The sequence below is a fragment of the Gymnodraco acuticeps genome, unplaced genomic scaffold, assembly GCF_902827175.1.
Source record: "Gymnodraco acuticeps unplaced genomic scaffold, fGymAcu1.1, whole genome shotgun sequence".
Lineage (NCBI taxonomy): Eukaryota > Metazoa > Chordata > Actinopteri > Perciformes > Bathydraconidae > Gymnodraco > Gymnodraco acuticeps.
Window position 1 is genome coordinate 115,984 of NW_022990451.1, and position 12,181 is coordinate 128,164.

Below are 12,181 nucleotides of genomic sequence, written 5' to 3' on the forward strand. Positions count from 1 at the left end.
CATTCATGTACAATATAAAATATATGAAGAAATGACTTTCCAGACCCATAGGTTTTTTATTCTTTACACTGTTTATTGATTCTGGTTCCACTTGTTGTCCTCACGTTGCAAGTATTTTCCCTTTCTCTGTGTTTAAATGTTTTTTTTCTTTTCCAAGGATATATGTGGCACTAACAGGGATTCATTGTCTGACTTTCTTCTGCAGAGGGTTTGGCTGTGGGCGTTGCATTTGGAGCTATTGGAAAGACCTCATCTGCTTCTTTTGAAAGTGCCAGGTAAGATTGGTGACATGCAAAGAAACACATGCAGTGAACATGGAAGAGCAGCACGTTCAGCATCTGGACATAAGAAGTGCTGTGATTGGTTTCTCATATGTGGAACAGTTAGTAAAAGACGAGATGTGTGTCATTGGTGTGTTTAGACTTGCCTTTGAGGTCATTGTAATAAAACGGTCAGACTTTACAGCTGTCTCTGCTGTGTGCTGCTGACATCTACTGGTTACACTATAGAGCTGCAGGAAGCTTTGTAAAGAAGATGTCAGTGATTCCCATATTATTTGTGAGACCATGCTGGGTGTTGCTACCTCAGAGGAAAATTGTGTCCAATTTAAAGTCAAATGCATCAATCTGGTGCACTTTGAGAGCAGAATTAGGACGTTTGATGTATGAAGAACTTTGTATCCTTGTAAACAATTATATAGTATGTTAAAAAAATTCAATAATAAGACATTGGTTGTAAAATACACACATTTAATTCACTGCATCTAACCCTTACCAACCTCACATGCAAATGCAGATACACGAAACACATACACAGACATTGACCAACTCTCTGCATAGCATGTCTCTCTCCTTGTTATTGTGCATTCATAAGGCATACAGTAAGAGTTCTTTATTGCAGGGCCTGAGTATTGTGCCCTCGGCTAAATGCTAAATTCAACATGCTAACTTTCTAACAATGACTAAGCTAACATATGCTAACAGGGTTAACGGTCACTGTGTACCGTTTTTCTAAATTGCGTCAGATTGCTTTCATTTACAGAAACACAAAGCACAGCTGAGGATTATGGGAATGTTTAGTTTTACAGTTTTTTTAACATTAACCAAATTATTGGGGAAATTATAAATGTGGACTTGATAATGTCATCAGGATTCATCCTATGGTCACCATGGATGGATAAACCAAATGTCATAGCAATAGTTGTTCTCTCTTAGTCTGGACATCCGTTGTGTGTCCAGTTTAAAATATTTGCCTTTTTGAGTTTAAGAGTAAAGTTTGGTTTGATGTTGGTCTCATGGCTTCACAAACAAAGAGCTTCAATGTTGGTTTTGGATTTGAAAGGTGGCATGTTGTCTCACCAGAGTCGGAATATCTGCTGCTAAGTCTGAGAAATAACTATTTGTCCAAGAAATCTGCTGTTTCGAAAACAAATGCTCAACCAGTTCAGTTTCGGTGACACAGTCTGAATATTCCTTTTTGAAACATTTAACTTGAAAATAGATCTCTTTATACAGACAACAATATACACTAGTGCTATCGTGATCGTATTGTATACTTGTAATACCAATCAGGTACTTCTTGTATCTGTCTATAATAACGTTGAGCTGTTGCTGATAAACGCCCGCTGCTCGTACCGCTCTCGACCCGTCGGCCTCCTCCAGACGAGCCTGATGGATCAACATCTGGGTGTGAAACGCAGCGCCGTTCACCCACTGCTTCAGAAGCATAGAGTTCATATGTCCATCGACCAGCATGGAGTTCTGGGAAAGAAAAAGGATCACAATAATGTAGGATTACTTACTGATTATTAATAATAATAAAGCTTTATTTATATAGCACTTTTCATACAACACATGCAGAAAATTCCCCTCAGATTATTTGTTAAGAACTTTACAGGTTAATAGACACGAGGAGGTAGAATGTATGATAATACAAATTAAATTAAATAAACAGATGACAGATGAGACAAGACAACTGAATCGATGCAACAATATAAAATATGATTAAGATAATATATACTCTAATGATCCCAATTTGGGAAACTAAATAGGCAAAACAGTGAATATAAACATATCAATAATGAGGATATATATATATATATATCTATAGAGTATATACATTGAATACACAATATAAATATACAGAATAGAAGGCAGTGTACATTATGCTTGTCTAGCCTATCCCAAAATGTAAACATTGAATACAATTTACATTTGAGTTAGCAGAATAGTTACGGTTTTAAGTTAAATGTTTTTCCTCAAGGGACCTCGGTTGATTGAGAAGAACATTACAGGAGATATCAATGTAGCATGATCCTTCAAATACAGCTGGAAGACTTTTACTCGGTTGTACCTTTAGCCGCGTTAGCTGCACACTGAGAACGAGCTCTATTTGCCCGGGTCTCAGCTAGTTGGAGCTGTGGCTTCCCCAAGTTGATCTGCAGACGCTTTAAATACTCGTCCATCAAGTCTCGGACCTCCACAGTAAAAGAATGTCAACATTTATGAAAGCCTATTTCAAATATTGGTCAGATAAACGTTTTATATATCGATTTTGAAGGGTTAACTTTAAAAGGTTAAACATTTGTTCTGAAATAAAATCATTAATTTTATAAATATGACTTAATGTTAGAGACAGTTTTTTTGTTTTGTGAAAAGGTCAAATATTGTCACCTAGTGGCGACCTCTGTAATAATAATAATAATTTGAATTTATATAGCGCTTTTCAAGTCTCAAAGTCGCTTTACAGTTTGGAGTGGTGGGGGGTATGGGTAGTGGCGTTGCCTGGCCTGGGAGCATCCCCCCGGACCCCCCTAGAGGAGGTGAGGTCCGCCCCCCACTCGTAAAAAATAGCACTTTACCCCTGCCTATATGCCGTGAGCTGATTATCGAGCATTCATTAACAGTCGCGGGTGTACTGTGTGTTTGCTTGTGGGGAGTGTTGCAGTAGAACATTCCACAGTAGCGCCGCGGCCGCCACCACTGTGGGCTAAGCCCCGAATGTTTTCAGGTCCAGGAAATGCCCCTGGGTATGGGAGAGGGACAGACGAACGACAGAGAGAGATTGATGGGGGGGGGCTATGAGTGTACTGATGAGAAGAGATGGGTCTTGAGGCGGGACTGGAACAAGGTGAGGGACTCAGAGTCACGGAGGTCTTGGAGGAGGGAGTTCCAGAGCTTCGGGGCTGCCACAGAGAAGGCTCTGTCCCCAAAGCTCCGGAGTTTGGCCTTGGGGGTGGAAAGCAAACCGGCTGAGGTGGGTCTGAGTTGTTGGTAGAGGATGAGGAGGTCAGTGAGGTAGGTGGGGGGCAGATGGTGGAGGGCTTTGTAAGTGAGGACAAGGAGTTTGTAGTGGATGCGGTGTGAAACGGGAAGCCAGTGGAGTTCTTTGAGGACCGGGGTGATGTGATGCCATGACTTGGTGTGGGTGAGGAATCTGGCAGCTGTGTTCTGGACACGCTGGAGTCTATTGAGGGAGGTGGAGCTGATGCCGTAGAGGAGTGAGTTACAGTAATCAAGACGGGAGGAGATGAAGGCGTGAATGAGTCGCTCAGATGCAGGGCGGGTGAGAAAGGGACGGAGTTTAGCAATGTTGCGGAGGTGGAAAAATGAGGTTTTAACAACTTGGCGGATGTGAGGCTCTAGAGCAGGGGTCGGCAACAGGCGGACCGCGGTCCGGATCCGGACCCAGACGCCGACCTATATGGACCCGGACCTTTAATCGATACATTAATAGGGGATTTCAATTTTGACGGGGTGATTCTATTTTAACCGCCGCCGACAGGGGGTGAAAGAGACGAGTGAGCGATACAGGGAGAGAAACACAGAAGAAGAGACGAGAGCGCGGCAGAGAGAAGCGGAGAGGAAAGTGAGTGAAGAGAATAATTAGCGATACAGGGAGAGAAGCGGAGAGGAGAGTGAACAGGCGTGTTAGCGGCAGACAGGAGAGACAAATAATTTAGTGTGAATGCTGTTTACAAATTATTATTATTCCGCCGGGTTATTTTGGCCCTCTTCTTCTCCCGCATTGAACATCGCAGAAACTCCGTTCGAACATCAAAATGTTCAGCTCGGTTGGGAATTGATGGCTATTACTTTTCTCATTCATACCTTTCATAATTCCAGAGATACATCCCATAATACATCACATTTTTAACATTGAAGTCAATGGAGGAAATCTTCAGACTTCAACAAATCTTCATGCGACTTCAACTGCTAACTGTTCATTCATACTTTCACTCAGAAACCTCATTCCAACTTTAAAATGTTACAAATCTTTCTGACATTATTCGTGTTGAGCAACTTTTTATTCTGATTCTTACTTTTAGAGATATTAACATTTGTTCAGACCTTGTTTTAGAGGTTTTCTTCACATTTGAACATTAACTAGAGTGCGTGATGTCACAGCTAGAGGGTAAGAAATCTTGAAATGTGCCTTCATATATTTTTTTTAAACTGCCATAATTCCCAAACCCTACATTCCTGGGACATAATTTTTCATGATAAACGTAGGAAAACATCTCGTAGCTTGAAAAATGACAAATAATTAAGCAAAAATAATTAAACAAAATGCTTTTTGAGGGCATGAAGTGACAAAAACGTTCAACATTCCTCCATTAAACCCCATTGTAATTTCAGGCAGATATTTCCTCACGGTAGCAGCCGCACACCTTTAGTTAAACTGCCAAAAAGGCCACATTATTAACCCAAAACTACACAAAAATTACACTTCAGATACTCAACTTCCTTGACATGCTTCACGTTTTGAAATTTCACAGATATCTGTTACGGTTCTTCCACAAAACGTTCACATGTAAGAGGTTCATCTCTCATTCAGAGCAATGAAGCCTTTGAAGTCTAGGCACCTCGTTAGCTCAACTATAAACACCTGTGTAATGGAACACGATGATGTCATCACTCCAGCTGTCAGCAGCCTCCAGGTAGCAGTGTGCTAACAGTCCAGCCGTGAAGACATCTACGGGACAGTCTTGAGATTTCTTCAAATGCCGTTGTCATGGCAACACAATGCTCGCCTTGAAACACGGTTTTCTCATAGCTTCAGTGAAAATACTCCAAACAGCCCAGAACTTCACAGGTTTGATAACGATGCAGCCATCAATGCATCTAAGCGTAGTATGGGGTGTCATGAAATGCCGTTGCCATGGCGACAGACCACTCGCCATGAAACACGATGAGGCTGTAAGTCCAATGGACACGGTCCAATCGTCCCCCAATCTTCACTTGTATATCACCGGTCCATGCCTCAACAGCTCTACGCCAAATCTGAGATCTCATCATATGCCGTTTCCATAGAAACGCATCCCTCGCCATAAAACATGATGTCGCTATAACTCCTATGAAAATATTCAAAAAGTGCTCAAACTCCACATTTGTGCTAACAGTCCAGCCGTGAAGACATCTATGGGACAGTTTTGAAATTTCTTCAAATGCCTTTGCCATGGCAACACAATGCTCACCATGAAACACGGTTTTCTCATAACTTCATTGAAACTGCTCCAAACGCCCCAAAACTTCACAGGTTTGGTAACAATGCAGCCATCAACGCATCTAAGCGTATTATGGGGTGTCATCAAATGCCGTTGCCATGGGGACAGATCATTCGCCATCAAGTTAGTTCAGAAGTTTGCAGTTCAAATATTCTGCTGCTTTTCCAAGCCTTTTTACTTTCTTTTCTCATCACACATTCAAGCCCCCTGTGTTCATGTTTCATTTCAATCTAAATTCTTCACTTTCTTCTTACACATTACATTTCAGCGTAGCAGTTTAGCGTCAGCTTTTCAGCATAAAGCATTCCCACTAGCAATTTCTTCAGGAATTGCATTCTCTAGTTACACATGGCGCTCTCCAAGAAGAGGAACGTGGACAGTGAGAACAGAGCTTTGAACCCTGAGTGGACTCATTCATGTTCATCCTGCCCACTGAGAGCACAGAACCAGTGTGTCTCATTTGTTCAGACACCGTGGCGCTCATTAAAAGAGACAACACGCCACTATGAGACAAAACACAAAGTGTTTGACCAAACATTCCCTCTCAAGTCGGAACTGAGGTCACAAAAATAAGCAGTCTCAGAGCCCAATATGATCAGTCCACCAGGATCAAAACTAAAACTAAATATATGGCAGACGTTGATAAAGCTACAGGCTACTTCAATATATATCACACTAATTCATAAAACAACTTAGACATGTTGATGTTCCGGACCTTTGCATGGGGAGATTTTCTCTAACTGGACCTCGTTGGATTTTAGTTGAATACCCCTGCTCTAGGGAGAAGGTGGGGACAAATATTACGCAGAGGTTGCGTGCCTGAGTGGAGGGGGAAACAGGGGTGCCAGGTTGGGGGTTTTGCTGAGGGTGGATTTGGAGCCGATGAGGAGGAGTTCAGTTGTATTGCTGTTGAGTTTGAGGAAATTGTGTTGCATCCAGGATTTTATAGCAGTCAGACAGGAGTCGATGTGGGTGAGGGGGGGGTTGTGGGGGGATTTCGGTGCAGAGGTAAATCTGGGTGTCGTCGGCGTAACAGTGAAAGTCCAGGTTGTAGTGGTGGAGAATCTGACCAAGGGGGAGGATGTAGATGATGAAGAGGAGGGGGCCGAGTACTGAACTGTAGTCAAGAAACTATGAAAGACTACAATTCCCAAGCCTTGAGGAGACACAGATATGCACAGAAAACAATATAAATGTGTTTATCATTTGATTTGAGTTTAGCCTCTTTTGGTTTGATTTGATCGACTATATGAAAACCTATTTTCTTTGTTGAATGTGTGAAAATAATATGAATAAAATAGTTATGTTCTGAATAACCATCAACATCAACACAACACAAACAAGTCGTCACAGCTGTGAGTAAAATATATAAATGAAAAGATAACGCGTTAAAATGCTTGTTTTTAGAGGCTTAATGGAAACAAAGGAAGGAAGTCACGACAGCTAACCTTTACAACCTGTTAATAAACTGAGGAACCATCAGGGTCTCACCTCTTTGGCCTTCTCGTCTGCAAACACCCTCTGCAACATTTCAGCCGTGCCCATGGTTTTTTCCCCAAGCTTTTCCCGACCATCTCTAAGATCATGGAAATGACGAGAGCACCGAGTCCCACAGCGTTGGTCACCGCTTTGAACCCAGCGAGTGCACCACCCAGCTTCTCGATAGCACTTGGAACATCGAAGACTTGTTCACGGTAACTGTCCAGCACATCGGTTGAGTTGAGTCCAGAGTAACTTAGCAGGGAGCTGAGTGCAGAGAAATACTCATTAGTCTTCTGTAATGGAAATGATGATTATCAGAGAATTGAATGCTATAATGTTATATTTAACATATAAATAATAATATTCTCTAAGCCTTACATATCAACAGACAGTAGATCTCAGCATTCAGGAAGGTGTTCAGTCACCAAGTGTCATGTGACCACACAGTGATCTGATCATGGGTCTAATGTACTTTAATAGGGTCATCATGGGTCAGTTATCTCATGAATAAGCATGTATTCATTGTAACTGTATAAAAGTTCTCTCTTCAGTTTGAGTAGTTCCACTCAGCTGTGGAGACATTGCTCTTCATGTTGTTTGCCACCTTTGCAAAAGATTAAAAAGACTCCACACTTCTGACCACAGCTGCTGTTCAAAACGTACATTAATATGTCTTAAATTATCAGATCTTGTGAATTTTGTTAATTTTCTGAAAGCTTGAATGTGATTTAATGAGACCAAGAGTCTACAGGACTGGTAGGTTCGGAGGAGAGCAATGTTCCTGCGGTGGGAACAAGCAGTTTTGGTAATGAGAGCCTAATGTATGCTTGAACTTTGTTTAATTTTGTAAAAAACGATAAGAGTTATCTTTCTGGAAGTCATGTGACAAGATCAAAATCATTTAATGGTTTACATAAAATATATAGTATCTTCAAAAGTTAAAACAATTACATGTATTTTCTTTGAACAATGCTTACCTGTCGATTCCAATATCCGGCCAGTATCTTGAAGCAAACAGTGCATCGGATAACTTGTCAAGTTGCACAAGTCGCTGATCAGGAGGCATTGACTCATAATTACCCATTCTCTGTTTGGCGGGGAGCAAAAAGAGCAGAGGAAAGTTTCATGACGTCTGTGTTAACTAACTGATTGTGAAGTAAAGAGCTTTCTTCTGTCCATATATAAAGGAAAAGCGATGTTGATCAGATTTGGTAGTTGGACAACTTGCAGGCAATCAGAATCGAATATTGACCCAGATCAAGGTATACAAAGTTCTATAAAAACTCAGTGAATACAAAAAACTAAATAGGAAAGAATGTGTACATTGTTGTTTTGAAGCAGTCTATCTGGAGGAAGCATTAACTTACCTTATGAGAAGAGAACTGTACAAATAATCAATCAACAACGATCCAGTGGTAATGGGTTCCTCTGTCGAGAGGGTTCAGGTATCTCTGTCAGATTTAAAAGAAGAAACTGTTAATGTTTACCAGAGTGATTAAAAGTTCACATTGCACCATTGAGTCTTGTTGACATATTGAAGACTTAAGAGATGTCCAAAGCCTCTGTATGTTTACCGTTTAAACAAACTGCGAGCACAAAGTCCTCTTTGTGTCTGTCTTTCAGAATTAAAACACAAAACATTATCATGATCCAAAACTCCTACAGATTCAACATTTCCAAAAAGAAGTTAATTGATCAGCATGATTGCTCATATGTCCTTCTAGAATCAGCATTAAGATCTGGGGCCTGAACAACTATTGGATGGATCATCATTGGTTGGTAGCGCCACCAGCAGAAGATGGTCTTGATATACCGGAGTGTAATAGAAAATGTGTTTTGCAAAAAGACAACAACATATGAAATACTGTCTTGTAGCTTGTAGTTTCATGTGAGTCTTTCCCTCTGAATGTTTTTTGTTTGTTTTTTGTGTCATCAGAAATTTGGCCATCGGTATTGGCATCCAGAATTTCCCAGAAGGCTTAGCGGTGAGCCTGCCGCTCCGGGGTTCAGGGATGTCAACATGGAAATCCTTCTGGTAAGGAAAAACATGAGTCTGTTTCTAAACACTGTGTAAGGAAATACAATAATATCACCTCACTTTGGAAAAGCCAAGGCCACCATGGACCACTTCCCCAATAACAGACCCCTTACTGACCCCCTAAATATCCCCATATAGGACTGGGAATGAGACCATTAACTGAGGTCATTCATAGAGTGAGAAGTAGGGTCATTTTCTCATAGTCGTCTATACAATCTGACTTTCTGCAACTAGGGTTGGGGTTAGGGCCCCTTAGGTACAGATACTTTAAATGTCGACTCTCTTACTGATTATCACTGTTTCCCGTCAGGTATGGCCAGCTCAGCGGCATGGTAGAGCCCATCGCTGGGGTCCTGGGCGCCCTCGCTGTCGTCCTGGCTGAACCTCTGCTGCCGTACGCGTTGGCGTTTGCTGCCGGAGCGATGGTGTACGTGGTGGTGGACGACATCATACCTGAGGCTCAAGTCAGGTAAGGAGGAACAAGAGGGATCAACAGATTCAAGGTTTTATTGTGATTTGTACATAGCTACAGCGAAGATACAGTGCATCCGGGAAGTGCACTCGCTGCTGCGAGGAGCGGGACACTGTGAGCTGGCTCACTGGTGTGGGGTCGGCCCGGAAAACACACACACCCGTGTGAGTTTGTGTGTGTGCCCAGGCTGAGTTCCGCGGTGTCTCGCAGATCTTGTACTTGAGTAAATGTAGAAGTACTCAGATCTTGTACTTGTATAAAAGTAGAAGTACTCAGATCTAGTACTTGAGTAAAAGTAGAAGTACTCAGATCTAGTACTTGAGTAAATGTAGAAGTACTCAGATCTTAGTAAAAGTAGAAGTACTCAGATCTAGTACTTGAGTAAAAGTAGAAGTACTCAGATCTTAGTAAAAGTAGAAGTACTCAGATCTTGTTCTTGAGTAAAAGTAGAAGTACTCAGATCTAGTACTTGAGTAAAAGTAGAAGTACTCAGATCTTAGTAAAAGTAGAAGTACTCAGATCGTGTACTTGAGTAAAAGTAGAAGTACTCAGATCGTGTACTTGTATAAAAGTAGAAGTACTCAGATCTTAGTAAAAGTAGAAGTACTCAGATCGTGTACTTGAGTAAAAGTAGAAGTACTCAGATCTTAGTAAAAGTATTAGTACTCAGATCTAGTACTTGAGTAAAAGTAGAAGTACTCAGATCTTGTATTTGTGTAAAAGTAGAAGTACTCAGATCTTAGTAAAAGTAGAAGTACTCAGATCTTAGTAGAAGTACTCAGATCTTGTACTTGTATAAAAGTAGAAGTACTCAGATCTTAGTAGAAGTACTCAGATCTAGTACTTGAGTAAATGTAGAAGTACTCAGATCTTAGTAAAAGTAGAAGTACTCAGATCTAGTACTTGAGTAAAAGTAGAAGTACTCAGATCTTAGTAAAAGTAGAAGTACTCAGATCTTGTTCTTGAGTAAAAGTAGAAGTACTCAGATCTAGTACTTGAGTAAAAGTAGAAGTACTCAGATCTTAGTAAAAGTAGAAGTACTCAGATCGTGTACTTGAGTAAAAGTAGAAGTACTCAGATCGTGTACTTGTATAAAAGTAGAAGTACTCAGATCTTAGTAAAAGTAGAAGTACTCAGATCGTGTACTTGAGTAAAAGTAGAAGTACTCAGATCTTAGTAAAAGTATTAGTACTCAGATCTAGTACTTGAGTAAAAGTAGAAGTACTCAGATCTTGTATTTGTGTAAAAGTAGAAGTACTCAGATCTTAGTAAAAGTAGAAGTACTCAGATCTTAGTAGAAGTACTCAGATCTTGTACTTGTATAAAAGTAGAAGTACTCAGATCTTAGTAGAAGTACTCAGATCTTGTACTTGTATAAAAGTAGAAGTACTCAGATCTTAGTAAAAGTAGAAGTACTCAGATCTTAGTAAAAGTAGAAGTACTCAGATCTTGTACTTGAGTAAAAGTAGAAGTACTCAGATCTTAGTAAAAGTAGAAGTACTCAGATCTTAGTAAAAGTAGAAGTACTCAGATCTTGTACTTGAGTAAAAGTTGAAGTACTCAGATCTTAGTAAAGTAGAAGTACTCAGATCTAGTACTTGAGTAAAAGTAGAAGTACTCAGATCTAGTACTTGAGTAAAAGTAGAAGTACTCAGATCTAGTACTTGAGTAAAAGTAGAAGTACTCAGATCTTAGTAAAAGTAAAAGTACTCAGATCGTGTACTTGAGTAAAAGTAGAAGTACTCAGATCTGAGTAAAAGTAGAAGTACTCAGATCTTAGTAAAAGTAGAAGTACTCAGATCTTGTACTTGAGTAAAAGTAGAATTACTCAGATCTAGTACTTGAGTAAAAGTAGAAGTACTCAGATCTTGTACTTGAGTAAAAGTAGAAGTACTCAGATCGTGTACTTGAGTAAAAGTAGAAGTACTCAGATCGTGTACTTGTGTAAAAGTAGAATTACTCAGATCTTAGTAAAAGTAGAAGTACTCAGATCTAGTACTTGAGTAAAAGTAGAAGTACTCAGATCGTGTACTTGAGTAAAAGTAGAAGTACTCAGATCTTGGTAAAAGTAGAAGTACTCAGATCGTGTACTTGAGTAAAAGTAGAAGTACTCAGATCGTGTACTTGAGTAAAAGTAGAAGTACTCAGATCGTGTACTTGAGTAAAAGTAGAAGTACTCAGATCGTGTACTTGAGTAAAAGTAGAAGTACTCAGATCGTGTACTTGAGTAAAAGTAGAAGTACTCAGATCTAGTACTTGAGTAAAAGTAGAAGTACTCAGATCGTGTACTTGAGTAAAAGTAGAAGTACTCAGATCGTGTACTTGAGTAAAAGTAGAAGTACTCAGATCGTGTACTTGAGTAAAAGTAGAAGTACTCAGATCTAGTACTTGAGTAAAAGTAGAAGTACTCAGATCGTGTACTTGAGTAAAAGTAGAAGTACTCAGATCTAGTACTTGAGTAAAAGTAGAAGTACTCAGATCGTGTTCTTGAGTAAAAGTAGAAGTACTCAGATCGTGTACTTGAGTAAAAGTAGAAGTACTCAGATCGTGTACTTGAGTAAAAGTAGAAGTACTCAGATCTAGTACTTGAGTAAAAGTAGAAGTACTCAGATCGTGTTCTTGAGTAAAAGTAGAAGTACTCAGATCGTGTACTTGAGTAAAAGTAGAAGTACTCAGATCGTGT

At 40.1% G+C, this 12,181-nt stretch overlaps 1 protein-coding gene across 1 annotated transcript in view; it reads left to right on the plus strand.

The window, feature by feature from the left end:
- LOC117552350 (zinc transporter ZIP11-like) overlaps positions 1 to 12,181 on the plus strand; it is a 70,007-nt gene that overhangs the window by 56,720 nt on the left and 1,106 nt on the right. Inside the window, exons 4-6 of the mRNA XM_034225727.1 lie at positions 206 to 275; positions 8,925 to 9,023; positions 9,337 to 9,495. Coding sequence (XP_034081618.1) covers positions 206 to 275; positions 8,925 to 9,023; positions 9,337 to 9,495 — 328 coding nt within the window. The remainder of the gene's footprint in view (positions 1 to 205; positions 276 to 8,924; positions 9,024 to 9,336; positions 9,496 to 12,181) is intronic.